At 41.6% G+C, this 15408-nt stretch overlaps 1 protein-coding gene across 1 annotated transcript in view; it reads right to left on the bottom strand.

Annotated features, from left to right (window-relative positions):
- Positions 1-15408, bottom strand: part of hfm1 (helicase for meiosis 1) — a 126688-nt gene that overhangs the window by 61385 nt on the left and 49895 nt on the right. The window contains exons 16-18 of the mRNA XM_080196461.1: positions 14046-14191; positions 6949-7043; positions 1138-1271 (exon numbers count right to left, since the gene is read on the bottom strand). Of these exons, the coding sequence (XP_080052587.1) occupies positions 1138-1271; positions 6949-7043; positions 14046-14191 (375 nt within the window). The remainder of the gene's footprint in view (positions 1-1137; positions 1272-6948; positions 7044-14045; positions 14192-15408) is intronic.

Raw genomic sequence — 15408 nt, 5'->3', positions numbered from 1 at the left:
GTTATTAACTACTTTTTAGTCCTCTGCCTGAAGGCAGGTCCAATCCATAACTCCATGACGGCTATAGGAAACCTTAAATCATCCCAACTGGAACAGGGTTAATAACTAGGAGAACATCATTAAAATTTATTGGGATTAATCTTAGTTATACATTAGTTGTATGTATTAATTTGAGATTTATTGATCTGTTACTTTAACAACTATATTAATGTATTATTAAAAATAAAATGTTATCACTTCTGAAATGAATTCAGCCTTCAGTTTGATTCTAGTTATATGAATCGCCCCTACTTCACTGTATACAAAGCCATTGCTTGACAGGAGTGTGAAAAATTCCAAATTATGTTTATTGGCCCAATAGATGAGGAAGAATTTATATTTTTGACAATTTTTTTGTGCTCATCATGGTCAGAGTCAATAGTATGGTGATATGGAATACTCTTCCATGTCATGCATCTCCTTTTGATGGTCCCAGATCCAGTTTACCATGGGCTGGATGAAAATAAAGGTTCCTGCTTACTATCTTGAAGTAGATCAATTGCAACTTCAGAATAATATCTCCTTTCTATCAAAATTATCTCTTCCATTTCTCGCAACTAGCATTTTTATTGCTTTTCTGCATTCTGGAAAATTTCTTTATATCCATGACAAATTAGGTTGAGATTTTCCATTGTGTACTGGATCACGACAACAGGCAGAAACAGAAATTTAATCTCTTGCATCTGGGTTAGTTATGAACACCTAATCCAGATTCATGATCTGGGGTGGCACCATGGCACAGTGGTTAGCACTGCTGCCTCTCAGCACCAGGGTCCCAGGTTCGATTCCCGGCTTGGGTCACTGTCTATGCAGAGTCTGCATGTTCGCCCCATGGTTGCATGGGTTTCCTCCAGATGTTCTGGTTTTCTCCCACAGTCTTAACCACAGTGCTGGTTAAGGGCATTGGCCATGCTAAGTTCTCCCTCAGTTTATCCAAACAGGTGCTGGAGTGTGGCAACTAGGGGATTTTCATAGTAACTTCATTGCAATGTTAACATAAGCCGACTTATGACACTAGTGAATAAACTTAGACATACACACACACACACAAATCCAATGTAATCTAATGTGCCACAGTTAGGAAGCATTCATTCTTACCATAGTGGTTTGGATTTTTAAGAGCTCTTATGTAAAGAAATGTTGATCGTATCCACTCCAAAGCAACATTGACATCAGTGATGGTGTTCAGTATTATCTCTGCATTCAAATGTTCAACAAGATGCTTGTGCAAACTACCAAGAGAAGAAATGTGAGACTTCAAAAATTCACATTGTTATCTAACGCTTCAGATAAAATAAATTTCCTCTGGAAATATTTTTTATTTATTAGTTTTATTCAGGAAATCTAAAACCACAAGATAGATACACAATGGGTTACCAAAATATACAAATTTGCAAGTGACATTCAACCACCAACAGTATCTCAGCCTTCTGTCCACTTTCCATTTGTCTTTTGTTATTTGTTCAATCCCTCCATTAAGGTACCTAGTCTCCAATGGGTCTTTCGCACAATGAAATAGTTGGAAGTTAGCAACTACAAGATTTCACTTTTAACAAATCACTCCACTATGGCAAACACTGGTTTATGAAACCATTGCAACAGCACATTGCCCGATTACATTGCATTTCTTCTCCTTATTTATTTCTCATTTATTAGATAAGAGAGGTTTTGGTGGCATTGCTTATAGTCAGAGAGGAAACACAAAAAGCTGTGTGGACTATTCTCCCATCTAGTGGGTAGGAAGTGAGCATGAGCCAGGACTAATTACATGGAGGTCTTATATGTGAAGAAGGTTTTAGGCTAGAGGCAGTATATCATTGGAAATGACTAATCCAAGTCTGAATTGAAAAGGAAGACAGATAAGCTAGGGTTTTTCAGTATGGAATACCGAGTTGATCTTAAAATTTATTTATTTATTAATCATAAGTAAAGTTTACATTAACTCTGCAATGAAGTTACTCTGAAATTCCTCTTATAGACGTATAGCAGTTTATTAAGGTAATATAAGTTTAACCCAGAATATAACTTAAAATTCAAGTATGGGAGTGGAATTAGGAGACAATCAAGTAGGTAAATGGTAAGGAAAAAAATTCCGTGATCAATACATGACATAAAATTCGCCATAGAGGAAGAGCCTTTGATCAGAATTTTACAGGTGACAAGGTTTCCACCTGGTCACTTCATAGCGAGGGGGATTGAATATAAAAGTAGGGAGGTCTTGCTGCGGCTGTATAGGGCATTGGTGAGGCCGCAGCTGGAGTACTGTGTGCAGTTTTGGTCGCCGTACTTACGCAAGGATATTTTGGCCTTGGAGGGAGTGCAGAGGAGGTTTACTAGGCTGATACCGGAGTTGAGGGGGTTGAGCTTTGAGGAGAGGCTGAATAAACTAGGCTTGTACTCGTTAGAGTTTAGAAGAATGAGGGGAGATCTCATTGAGACATATAAGATGATGAATGGGATGGATAGGATAGAGGTGGAGAGACTCTTCCCGCTCAGAAAGGGCAGTAGGACTAGAGGGCACAGCCTCAAGATAAAGGGGGGGCGGTTTAGAACGGAGTTGAGGAGGAACTTCTTCACTCAAAGGGTGGTGAATCTCTGGAATTCTCTGCCCGTTGAGGTGGTGGAGGCTGCCTCGCTAAATATTTTTAAGACGCGGGTTGATGGGTTTTTGATAAGCGAGGGGATTAAGGGTTATGGGGAGAGGGCGGGAATGTGGAACTGAGACACGACAGATCAGCCATGATCTTATTGAATGGCGGGGCAGGCTTGAAGGGCTAGACGGCCTACTCCTGCTCCTATTTCTTATGTTCTTATGTTCATTAATTGGCTGGAGATTAGCCTTTCGCTCTCTTTCATGGGAGACAGTCCATGTCAGACAGCTGTTGGCCAAACTGATTGGCTGGCAGATCTGTAATCCCAACAGGGTCAACATGAATAGTGGCCATTGCAAGGACTATAGCAGTCCCCAAATTCTAAGTCCTAGAATCAGTATGGAACAAGGTATGATAGCCTTGACATGGGGAGGGCAAAATTCTGTCCTTGGACTTGTTTGAGAAACAATTAGATGCTGCAAGATTAATGGCAAGTGCTGTGTAACTGCAAGAACAGTTTAAATTCCAGAGGCCTAAGCAGGGAGGTAGGGGCTATTCACCGCCAGCAGCTGAAATAATTAATTAAAGAAACTGGCTTGAACCGATCTTTGCTGCATCTAGACTCAGCTAGTCCCTTTGCTGACAACTTACAAATTCAGACATTTTCAGTTTGACCAGCACTGGTCAAACTCTCAATAGAGTATGAGAGTTTGGTGAGCTGAGAAAAGTGTTATTCCTTTTTTTTTCTAACATTTTCACTCTGTAGGAATTGGTTCTTGCTCGACTACAGGGGAATCATAGAATCCCTACTGTGCAGAAGGAGACCATTTGGCTCATCGAATCTGCACCGACTCTCCAACAGAGCATCTTTATCAGGCCCTGTCCTTGTAACGCCACATATTTACCATGTGAATTCCCCAGACCCATATATCTTGGGACACTAAGGGACAATTTAGCATGACTAACCAACCTAACCCACACATCTTTAAATTGAGGGAGGAAATTAGAGCACCCAGAGGAAACCCACACAGGCGGACACGGGGAGAATGTGCAGACTCCCATAGACAGTCATCCAAGGCTGGAATTGAAACCTGGTTCTTAGCGCTCTGAGACAGCAATGGTAACCACTGTGCCGCCAAGCTGAAAGGAGTGAATATCAGGTGAGTGACTAAACTTGGTTCTCTTCCTACGGTCTGAAATAGTCCAAGAATTTATGATAAGATTAATAAAAGAAAATAATAATTGAATAAAACAATTAAGTAATAATTAAAACACAAAGATGGACAGGCGATGTGTCAAGGCTGCAGTATGCAGGAGCTCATGGATATCAATGTTACCCGGGCAAGCACATCTGCAGTAAGTGTCTGCAACTTGAAGAGCTTTAGTTAGAGTCATTGAGCTGGAGGCTGAAATGAGGAGACTATTGGCCAGTGGCTCTGACGTCCATCATTATGAAGTGCTTCAGAAGGCTAATCATGGCATGAATCAATTCCAGTCTCCTGAACTACCTGGATTCACTACAGTTTGCCTACAGCTGCAACAAGTCCACAGCAGACACCATCTCCCTGGCCCTGCACTCAACCATGAAACACTTAGATAACAAGGACACCTATCTCAGATACCTATTTATTGACTACAGCTCAGCCTTCAACACTATTTTTCCCACGAAACTCATCTCCAAACTCCATGGCCTGGGCCTCGGCATCTCCCTTTGCCACTGGATCCTGAACTTCCTAACTCACAGACCACAGTCAGTAAGGATAGGCAACAACACCTCCTCCACGATCATCCTCAACATCAGTGCCCACAGTGTTGCAGTGTTGTGTTCTCAATCCCCTACTATATTCCTTATATACCTATGACTGTGTGACCAAATTCCTCTCCAATTCGATTTTCAAGTTTGCTGACGACACCACCGTAGTGGGTAGGATCTCAAACAATGACAAGACAGAGCACGGGAATGAGATAGAGAACCTGGTGAACTGGTGCAGCAACAATAATCTCTCCCTCAATGTCAACAAAACGAAGGAGATTGTCATCGACTTCAGGAAGCGTAAAGGAGAACACGCCCCGTCTACATCAATGGGGACGAAGTAGAAAGGGTTGAGAGCTTCACATTTTTAAGTGTCCAGATCACCAACCACCTGTTCTGATCCCGACATGCTGACACTATAGTTAAGACAGCCCACCAATGCCTCTACTTTCTCAGAAGATTATGGAAATTTAGCATGCCATCTACAACTCTCACCAAGTTTTACAGATGCATCATAGAAAGCATTCTTTCTGGTTGTAGCACAGCTTGGTATGGCTCCTGCTCTGCCCAAGACTGCAAGGAACTACAAAAGGTCATGAATAGAGCCCAATCCATCATGCAAACCAGTCTCCCATCCATTGACTCTGTCTACACTTCCTGCTGCCTCGGCAAAGCAGCCAGCACAATTACAGACCCTACACACCCTGGACGTTCTCTCTTCCACCTTCCATCGGGTAAAAGATACAAAAGTCTGAGGTCATGTACCAACTGAAAAAAGATTCTTCCCTGCTGCTGTCAGACTTTTCAATGGACCTATCTTGCATTAAGTTGATTTTTCTCTACACCCTAGCTATGACTGTAACACTACATTCTGCACTGTCTCATTTCCTTGTCTATGAGTGGTATGCTTTGTCTATTTAGCGTGCAAGTAACAATACTTTTCACTGTATGTTAATACATGTGACAAAAATAAATCAAATCAAATGACATATCAGTTACCTGGGCACTTTGTATCAGGAGGCACTCAGATCTGTTCTCTGTAGCAAGGAGCGAGAGCCCAGGTATCTATCTTGCCTGCTCGATGCCAGGATTCGGGATATTTGCTCAGGGCCAGAGAGGAACTTGTACTAGGAGATAGAGGGTGCAGTGATTGTGGTCTATGCAGATACCAGTGACGTAGGCAGGATGAGGAAGGAGGTTCTGCATAGACAATTTGAGGAGCTGGGCAGCAAATTAAGTATGATCTCAAAAATAATAATTTCTGAATTATTCCCAGAACCACATGCAAATTGAACTATGTGAGCACAGTAAGAAGTCTCACAATACCAGGTTAAAGTCCAACAGGTTTATTTGGTAGCAATAGCTTTCGGAGCGCTGCCCCTTCATCAGGTAATTGGCATAGGACAAATAAATGAGTGGTTCAAAAACTGTTGTGGCTGAAGTGCTGACAAAGGGTCATCAAGGAGGTTTAAGGCTCAGAATCTGTAACATCTTTGCCATTTTTAATTCTGATTCACTCAGCTATTTCACCTCCTAATATTGCTCTCCTTACTTGATGGTTGAATACAATCTTTTACGATCCCCTTGACTTCAGTAAAACATTTACATATTTTGTATAAAGTTTTACATAGGTTATTTTATTTCAGGAGAGTATACATAACCACAAAACCACATTGAGGCATTCTAGGCTATGTTTGTTCCATCACTGTGACTGCTATCTAACAGTTAATCTGGGATTTTTAAAATTTATTTTGATGTAATGAATCATTTTCCTATCAGTTCTGTCAATGTCATATTATATAGTTAAAGTTACCTATGTTGCACAGATGCTTAGTTCTGATTATTTCTTGTTTCTGGTGATTGACTTGTTTAATTTATTGTTGATGCTAAGTTAAAACTCAGTGGAGCTGAAAACAAATCATGAATAGTTCATTGACCACAATTACCACCAACTGAAATCTTGTCTAAAAATAAGTACTCTTAGACTTTAAATCAACTCAGGAATATTTCCGCTTTTCATTCCCTACTATCCTTAACATGTCCAAACTCCTGGCAAGGCTTTGCCCCAAAAAACTGAACCACACAAAATATAGGGCAGCACGGTGGCATAGTGGTTACCACTGCTACCTCACAGCATCAGGGACCCGGGTTCTATTCCGGCCTTGGGTGACTGTGTGGAGTTTGCACATTCTCCCCATGTCTGTGTGGGTTTCCTCCCACATTCCAACGATATGTGGGTGAGGTTGATTGGCCAGGCTAAAATGCCCCTTCGTGTTAGTGTCATCCCTTAAGGAAAATATGTGGGGATAGGGCCAGAGTAGAATCGTTGTCAGTGCAGGCTCAATGGGTCAAATGGCCTTATTCTGCACTGTAGGATTCTATGATGAAAAGGTTTGATTATTCATCTGTCCAGTGTCTCTGCGTGTGAGCTACAGAAAAGTGTGTACAAAAATTAATGTGTTTCAACCTGGAGTAGCACTTTATTTAAAATTATTTCTCCTTTCAAATCATTTTCTGAATGGTTTCTGTATTTGTGGTTTAAATGAATCATACTCATTAAAATACCTGCTTTCTATGGTATGTGTTCCATCTAACATCTGTGTGTACTTCTCCTTTGTTTGAGTCCTTGTCATGATAACTACTGTGGCTGTTGTGTCAAACTGAAAGAAATTACAGAAATATTCAGAAATTTAGAACATTCTTATATTTTTATACATACGCATGCCATATATTGTATGGCCTGGATTTTCCCGATTTATAACAGTAGATTTCTTCTACCCACTGTTTTGACCCTACTATGATCTCAGCCCAACTTCCTGGGATATCTCACTGGTAGACTTCTGTCAGCTTGAGGGTTTCCAAATGCTGTTGGATGTATTCCTAGGGGTTTGCTTATGTGATCTTGATCATGCAATAACTGGTGATGGGATATTTGATTACATTTCCACCTTCAAGATGACCTTCTTTAGAATCGATAAATTATTTAAAAATCTTCTGCAGGCTGCACAAAACATACCACCAGGACTGCCAACCCTGGCTGGACATATTCCAGGAGAAGTCAGTGCAAGTGATGTCATGGAAAGCTGGCAGGTTCTGAGACAGCACAAGAGAGGAAAATAAGCCAACTTTAATTAGGTAAATGGGATGAATTTGCAGCAAGGATGAATAGTGATTAAAGTTTATAGGACAAAAGGTTTTGCTCACTCTTAAGAGGCTCAATGTCAAGATCCGAAGCCATGGTTTCAAACTAGAATATTAAAAGCTGCTAAAATTGCAAACAATTTTTTTCTCTCCCCTTCTCTATTTTTAGTGAACTGAAGTGTTTCGAATACCTCCTTACCGCATCGCACTTAGAGTAATGCTCATTGCTCATGCTTTCGTTTCGGTCTTCACGGAGGAGGACGTGAATAATTTGCCGGGTGTTAGAGATGGAAAGGTGGTAGGACTGGAGGGTCTCAATGACATTATTGTTACTAGAGAGGTGGTGCTTGACAGACTGGAGGGGCTGATTGTGGACAAGTCCCCAGGACCGGATGGAATGCATCCGAGGGTTCTGAAAGAAATGGCGGAGGTGATAGTGGATGCCTTGGTGGTTATTTTCCATACGTCACTGGATTCTGGGGAAGTGCCGGAAGATTGGAAAGCGGCTAATGTTACGCCGTTGTTTAAGAAGGGTGCCAGGCAAAAGGCAGGGAATTATAGGCCGGTTAGTTTAACGTCTGTTGTAGGTAAAATGTTAGAATCCGTCATCAAGGAGGAAATAGCGAGGCATCTTGAGGGGAATTGCTTGATAGAGCAGACGCAGCACGGTTTCGTTAAGGGGAAGTCATGTCTGACAAATTTACTGGAGTTCTATGAGGATGTGTCTAGGGTGATGGATAGAGGAGAGCCGGTGGATGTGGTCTTTCTTGATTTTCAGAAGGCATTTGACAAGGTACCTCACAAGAGGTTATTGCAGAAGGTAAGGGGGCATGGAGCTGGGGGTAGGGTGTTAGCGTGGATAGAGGACTGGTTGTCAAATAGGAGGCAGAGAGTGGGGGTCAATGGGTGCTATTCAGATTGGCGGTTGGTGACGAGTGGAGTGCCCCAGGGATCGGTGCTGGGGCCTCAGCTATTTACCATTTATATAGATGATCTGGAGGAAGGAACCGAGTGTATGGTGTCGAAATTTGCTGATGACACCAAGATTGCTGGAACGGCAAATTGCGCAGAGGGTGTGGAGAGTCTGCAGAAGGATCTAGATAGGCTGGACGAATGGGCCAGGAACTGGCAAATGGAATTTAATGTTGGCAAGTGCGAGGTGGTCCACTTTGGTAGGAATAATGGTAGGAAGGACTATTACTTATGTGGCGAAAAACTGCAGCAGGCGACGGTGCAGAGGGACCTCGGGGTCCTTGTGCATGAGTCGCAAAAACCCAGCTTGCAGGTGCAGCAAGTGGTCAGGAAGGCGAATGGGATGCTGGCCTTCATAGCGAGGGGGATTGAATATAAAAGTAGGGAGGTCTTGCTGCAGCTGTATAGGGCATTGGTGAGGCTGCAGCTGGAGTACTGTGTGCAGTTTTGGGCGCCGTACTTACGCAAGGATATTTTGGCCTTGGAGGGAGTGCAGAGGAGGTTTACTAGGCTGATACCAGAGTTGAGGGGGTTGAGCTATGAGGAGAGGCTGAATAAACTAGGCTTGTACTCGTTAGAGTTTAGAAGAATGAGGGGAGATCTCATTGAGACATATAAGATGATGAATGGGATGGATAGGATAGAGGTGGAGAGACTCTTCCCGCTCAGAAAGGACAGTAGGACTAGGGGGCACAGCTTCAAGATAAAGGGGGGGGCAGTTTAGAACGGAGTTGAGGAAGAACTTCTTCACTCAAAGGGTGGTGAATCTCTGGAATTCTCTGCCCGTTGAAGAGGTGGAGGCTGCCTCGCTAAATATTTTTAAGACGCGGGTTGATGGGTTTTTGATAAGAGAGGGGATTAAGGGTTATGGGGAGAGGGCGGGAATGTGGAACTGAGACACGACAGATCAGCCATGATCTTATTGAATGGCGGGGCAGGCTCGAAGGGCTAGATGGCCTACTCCTACTCCTATTTCTTATGTTCTTATGTTGATTCCTTGTGAAATTCAAATCCCACCAAACCCACTGCATCCCACTAAAATCCCAGCCAATACTGCCTTTTGTTTTGGTTTAAAGTTTGAATTTGATAGTGGGTGCTAGACTGGATGTTACGTCACGGTGTGGCAATGCCTCATGATGGCAGCTGTCATTTCATCTCCTTCTTGGCTGCCTGCTGATGACAAATTATAGGACTGATTTGGCCAGTGGAAGATTGATGTTGATTCCAGTAGACTCCTGGCCATTCCAGAAGAATTAACAACCCTACTTACTACTCAAATTCTGGTCACTCTTTCCTTTTAACACTAATACTTTAATAAATGTTTGCACTGTTGCTCTTCCATTGTTTTCCTGGAACTTTGTGAGAAACAGCAGAAGATTTTGTAAACATTTTACTACAAAAAACAGCTACAGGTTTGTTTTCCCACTACTGTCTCCTTGAAGGTTCCTTATGAAAATAATTAACCCTGTACATGAAACAAAAAAGACTTTTTTAAAAAAATTCTTGGGAAGAATCAACATCTTACAATACAAGGATCATCACATTGATTCAAGGAAATACCACTTTACCAAATGCCACAATTTACCATAAGCAGTGCTGAATATCAACTGATGAATTTCATTTCATCCTTCCCAAGCATAAATGCAATTGAATCACCCCAAGAAGTACAATTAACTTCTTAATACAGGCCACCAGCACTCCCCAACAGACAGAGCAAGAGCCTCTTGCATCAGACTGGATTGCTATCAAAGCAAAACACAAGTAGAACCATAATTTGTTTTACAAAATCAAATCAGTATCGTCTTTCGGCAGATAAGAATAGAGTTTGGGGCGACTGAAGGTGAGGAATGAAAAATAAAGACTTGGAATGCCTCTCTCTTTTCCTAATGGCTGAAACTTCATGCTGCTGTAAGATATTGTCCCATAATGCCAGCTGCGATTCTTACTCATAGACTTCAGCTTTTTGAAATAGGTTTTGGCGGTTGATTTTTGAGCAACTATTGAGGGATTTAGTTTTATCTATCAATAGAAGTGCATGCAGAGTGTAGCTCTGGCCTATAGCAACATGCAGGCATGAACCACTAGTTAGAAGTACTTTTATCCAGGACTGCTAGTAGAAATGCTGAACAGATCGACATCAGTTCCGAAAGATTCTTAGCTAATCTGGAGTGTTGACAATCCAAGCCAGTCCTACCCACTTCCACCCTCCTCCCCCAATATACCCAATGTTAGCTTTCACTTCATTCAAAGACATTCATAACTGAGAGTGGTAACTCGTATAGAGATTCTCTGGGATCTGTTTCCTAAGAACCTGTGTGCAAGATATCTTCAGATGAATAGACCATCACAAGGTCACTCTGAAATTAAGCACTTAAATTTCACATTGCATAAATACTTTCGAAAAAATTAGGACCACCCAAGAGTTCCCCACACAACAATTTCATAATCTCAGCCAAGAAGACAAGACGAGTAGAACCAAAGATTATTTAAGCTAAATCTGTATCAGTGAGAATTTAATGGGGGAGTAATGAAATCTCTCTCCAGCTTTTAGCAACCTACAGTTTTCACACTCTGGTTTTGACTGATAGGACTTCCTTTCAGTCACTTCCTATCCTATTGACTGATAGGACTGTGGCGGGATTAATTTCTTTTTTATTCATTCATGGGATGTGAGCATTACTGGCTGGGTCAGCATTTATTACCCATCACTAATTGGCCACGAATGGACCATTTCAAAAGGCATTTAACAGTCAACCACATTGCTTGTAGGCCAGACCAGGTAAGGATGGCAGATTTCCTTCCCTAAAGTACATCAGTGACCCAGATGGCTCTTTACAACAATTGAGAATTGTTTCACAGTTGTCCTTAGACTCTTAATTTCAGATTTTTATTGAATTCAAATTTCACCATCTGCCTTGGTGGGATTCGAACTGGGGTCCCCAGAGCATTACAATGGATTACTAGCCCAATAACAATACCACTATGCCACCACCTCCAAACTAGGGTCCCATGATCATGCAGTGTGAAAACTCTGTACTGGCCTATTTCATGTTATATTTTGCTAGATGTTTGCATTTAAATGGATCAGGTTATGCAAGAATTTCTTGGAGCCCAGGCCTCAAGAATTCATAAACAGCTGTTTTATTAGAGCAACATTTTTTCTTAAGGGGTTGGGCAGATGTGAGGACTTGAGCAAAAAGAGGGATGTAAGTATGACCTGCAGCTCAAAAGGAAGGTGCAGGAAAAAAAACATTTAGCAGACTCTGCATTAAATTATAGCTGCTCTGTACTGTAACACCATTTACCCGAGGAGCTGGTAGTGTAGTGGAAATGTCAACTGGACTCGTAATCCAGAGGCCCAGGATAATGCTGTAGGGACATGGGTTCATATCCTACAATGGCAGATGGTGTAATTTAAATTGATTTAATAAATCTGCAATATAAAGCTGGTCTTAGTAACGGGGATCATGATTGTTGTGAAAACCCATGTGTTCATGTCATTTATGCCATTTTATCAGATCTGTGATTCCAGGTCCATAGCAATGTGGCTGAATATTAACTGCCCTAGTTCAAGGGAAATCAGGAATGACCGTGTCAGCGACACTTATATCCTATGGAAAGAACAAAGAAAAAACCTGCTTTTACTCTATATCCTTTGATACCCATAACTAACAAGATTTATTCCCCACTTCTGTAGAAGAGTCATATGGACTCGAAGTGTTAACTCTGTTTCTCTCTTCACAGGTGCTGCCAGCACTGCTGAGTTTATCTAGCATGTTCTGTTTTTGTACAAAATACATTGTTCGCAGGTCTGAACATTTGAATTACCCAAAATCCACAACTTTTTGCGGTAAAGTGTTTCAGATTCTAATTGCACTATATGAAAAGTTCTTTTTATCTGGCCTAGCTCTAATTTTAAGATTATTCTCCCTTTTTCTTGAATTCGTCCACCAGAAGGTCTGGTTGATCTGCATCTGCTCTATGATGTAGCGATGCCAGCATTGGACTGGGGTGGGTCAGTAAGAAGCCTCACAACACCAACTCCAATGGGTTAATCAGAAATCATGAGCTTTTGGAGCGCTGCTCCTTCATCAGGTGAGTGCAGAGGTAGGTTTAACAATCACGGCATATACAGACAAAGGCACAACTGCAAGATAATGGTTGGGATGCGAGTCTTTTCAGATAATCAAGTCTTTACAAGTACAGACAATGAGCGTGGCGAGATGGATAAACACAGGTTAAAGGGGTGTGAATTGTCTCAAGCCAGGACTAGTAGGATTTTGTAAGCCCAGGCCAAATGGTGGAGGTTACATGTAATGTGACATAAACCCAAGATCCCGGTTGAGGCCATCTTCATGCACGTGGAACTCTGCTATCAGTTTCTGCTTGGCAATCCTGTGTTGTTATGTGTCCTGAAGGCCACCTTGGAGAACGCTTACCCGATGACCCAGCTAAACACCACAAAATCATTTTAAATACCTTGATTAGGTCAATCTTCAAAGCTCAGGGGAATGTAAACCAAAGGTGGGATTTTGCTGACGTTTTGCTGGTCTGTCAATTTTCCGTTCCACCCGCAATGATTCCTGCAGCCAGCAGGACTGGAAAATCCTACCCAAGTTGATAGAACCTGTCTTCATAATTTAAGACTTTATACACCAGCATTATTCTGGTAAATCTGGGTTATACCACCACCAAAATCAATACCTCTTTCACGAGGTGTGGTGCCTATAACTAAATGTAATACTTCAGGTGCGGTAAGACTAAGGTTCTGCATAACTGCAACATGAATTCCTCAATTTTAAATTCTAACCTCCTTGAGAAAAAGATTGCATTTTGTATATGTGCATTAGCTTTTAGTGATTCGGTGAGGCGATGGCCTAGTGTATTATCAACAGACTATTAATCCAGACACTCAGCTAATTTTTTGGGACCTGGGTTGAAATCCCACCATGACTGATAGTGGAATTTGAGTTCAATAAAAAGATCTGGAATTAAGAATCTACAAATGACCATGAAACCATTGTCAACCGTTGGAAAAACCCATCCGGTTGACTAATTTCCTTATGGGGAGGAAATCTGCCATCCTAACCTGATCTGGCTACATGTGACTCCAGATCCACAACAATGTGATTGACTCTCAAGTGCCTTCTGCACAAGGGCAACTAGGGATGGGCAGTAAATGCTGGCCAGCCAGCGACACGCGTGTCCCACAAATGAATTTTAAAAATGGTGTACACAGACTCCACCACAGTTTCTAGTTGCTCCTATTAAGGATACATGACGTAATTTATTTCTCAGGTTTAAAGCAGATGACTTCATTCATTGAATTCCATGTGCCTTAATCTGCCTATGTTACTTTATAAGATTTTTTTCCACTTTTTCCAGTTGCATAAGATTCTACGCAACGAAGTGTCATCCTCAAATTTGGAGAAATAATTGTCTATTCTTTCATGCAGCTCATTTAGATCTATGGTGAAAAGCTGAGACCTCAATACATATCCACGGTGAACCATTTTGTCACATCACATCTATTATTTTGTATAATTTACCTGAGGTCGACCAGCTCGGCCCATCATTTGAAGTATATCAGTTTCACAGTATTCTTGAAACATTCCTCCTGCATAATGCATTGTGGATTTAATTACCACTAAGTGGGCTGGCAAGTTTACTCCCATGGCTAGAGTGCTGGTAGTAACTGTAACAAAATGATACCACAAACATGTTAGCCATTACCTCAAAAGTAGTTGACATATAAAATTAAATAAATACATCTTTCGTTTTCTTGCCTGAATGGTAGTACTAAAGATATAAATGAAGGAAGTGTTTTGATGGAGTTAGTATGTATGATTTTCCTGACAGCCTCAGAGCAGGGCAGGCACAGCTGCAGCTAATTTTGATCGCCTGCACCAATAAAAGCATTCTTGGCACAAGTTGTCCCTGACAACAAGTACTGGAATACAGAGGAGCAAAATTAAACATAGTCACAGACCTGAGAGTATCCTGTCCAATACTGAACCAAACCAAAATTAAAATCAAAGTTAAAGGATTTAGATGGTCCTTGGATCTCACTTAAATAATTGTAGTGTGTTGCCAGTATGTGTTGCACCAGCATCTATCATTTCCACAAGCAGCTTGCCCGACTGCAGAATCAAATTTCAGGCTGCCTGAGTCACAGTAAGCAATCCTCAGCTAAGTTCACAGGTGAGGGGGGACTTGGAGGGGTACTGTCTGCAATTGTCGATTGTGCTTGGGTGGCCTACTCCTGCTTCCTTTAGCTCCAATTTATAATAAATTTACCTATCAATGGCCAGCCATATCACATCTAGAAAACACCTATTCTGATCAGGGGATGCCAATTGCCCTGCAAGGCCCAATATTGTGCAACCCACATTAGCATATGCAGTAAGGAAATAATGCCTCTTTTAGACAGCTTAAAAATAGTCCAACACGATTTAGAGTTGAACATTTTTCAGGTGTCCTTGAAGTTCAGGACATTGGTATCTGAAATTGCCTTGCTGTGTAGTGCTCATTTATCTGATCTATGTATAAACCTTTTTTTTTATTCATGCGTGGAACATAGGCATCACTGGCTGGCCAGCATTTATTGCCCATCCCTAGTTGCCCTTGAGAAGATGGTGGTGAGCTGCCTTCTTGAATTGCTGTAGTCCACGTGCTGTTGATTGATCCACAATGCCATTAGGAAGGGAATTCCAGGATTTTGACCCAGCGACTGCAAAGGAATGACGATATATTTCCAGGTCAGGATGGTGAGTGGTTTAGAACTTGAGTATTGGTTGGATAGCTTATCTTCAATTCAGTTTTTGAATAGAAGAAAGTATCTTTCTGCACTGTAGGTGTTCTAAAAGCATATCGCAGTAGATGATAATTTCTCGAAGGCGGTGCTCAGAGTAA

The sequence above is a fragment of the Carcharhinus amblyrhynchos genome, chromosome 9, assembly GCF_965287045.1.
Source record: "Carcharhinus amblyrhynchos chromosome 9, sCarAmb.v2.hapA, whole genome shotgun sequence".
NCBI classification, from domain to species: Eukaryota; Metazoa; Chordata; class Chondrichthyes; order Carcharhiniformes; family Carcharhinidae; genus Carcharhinus; species Carcharhinus amblyrhynchos.
This window is presented reverse-complemented; position numbering and strand designations above follow the sequence as displayed.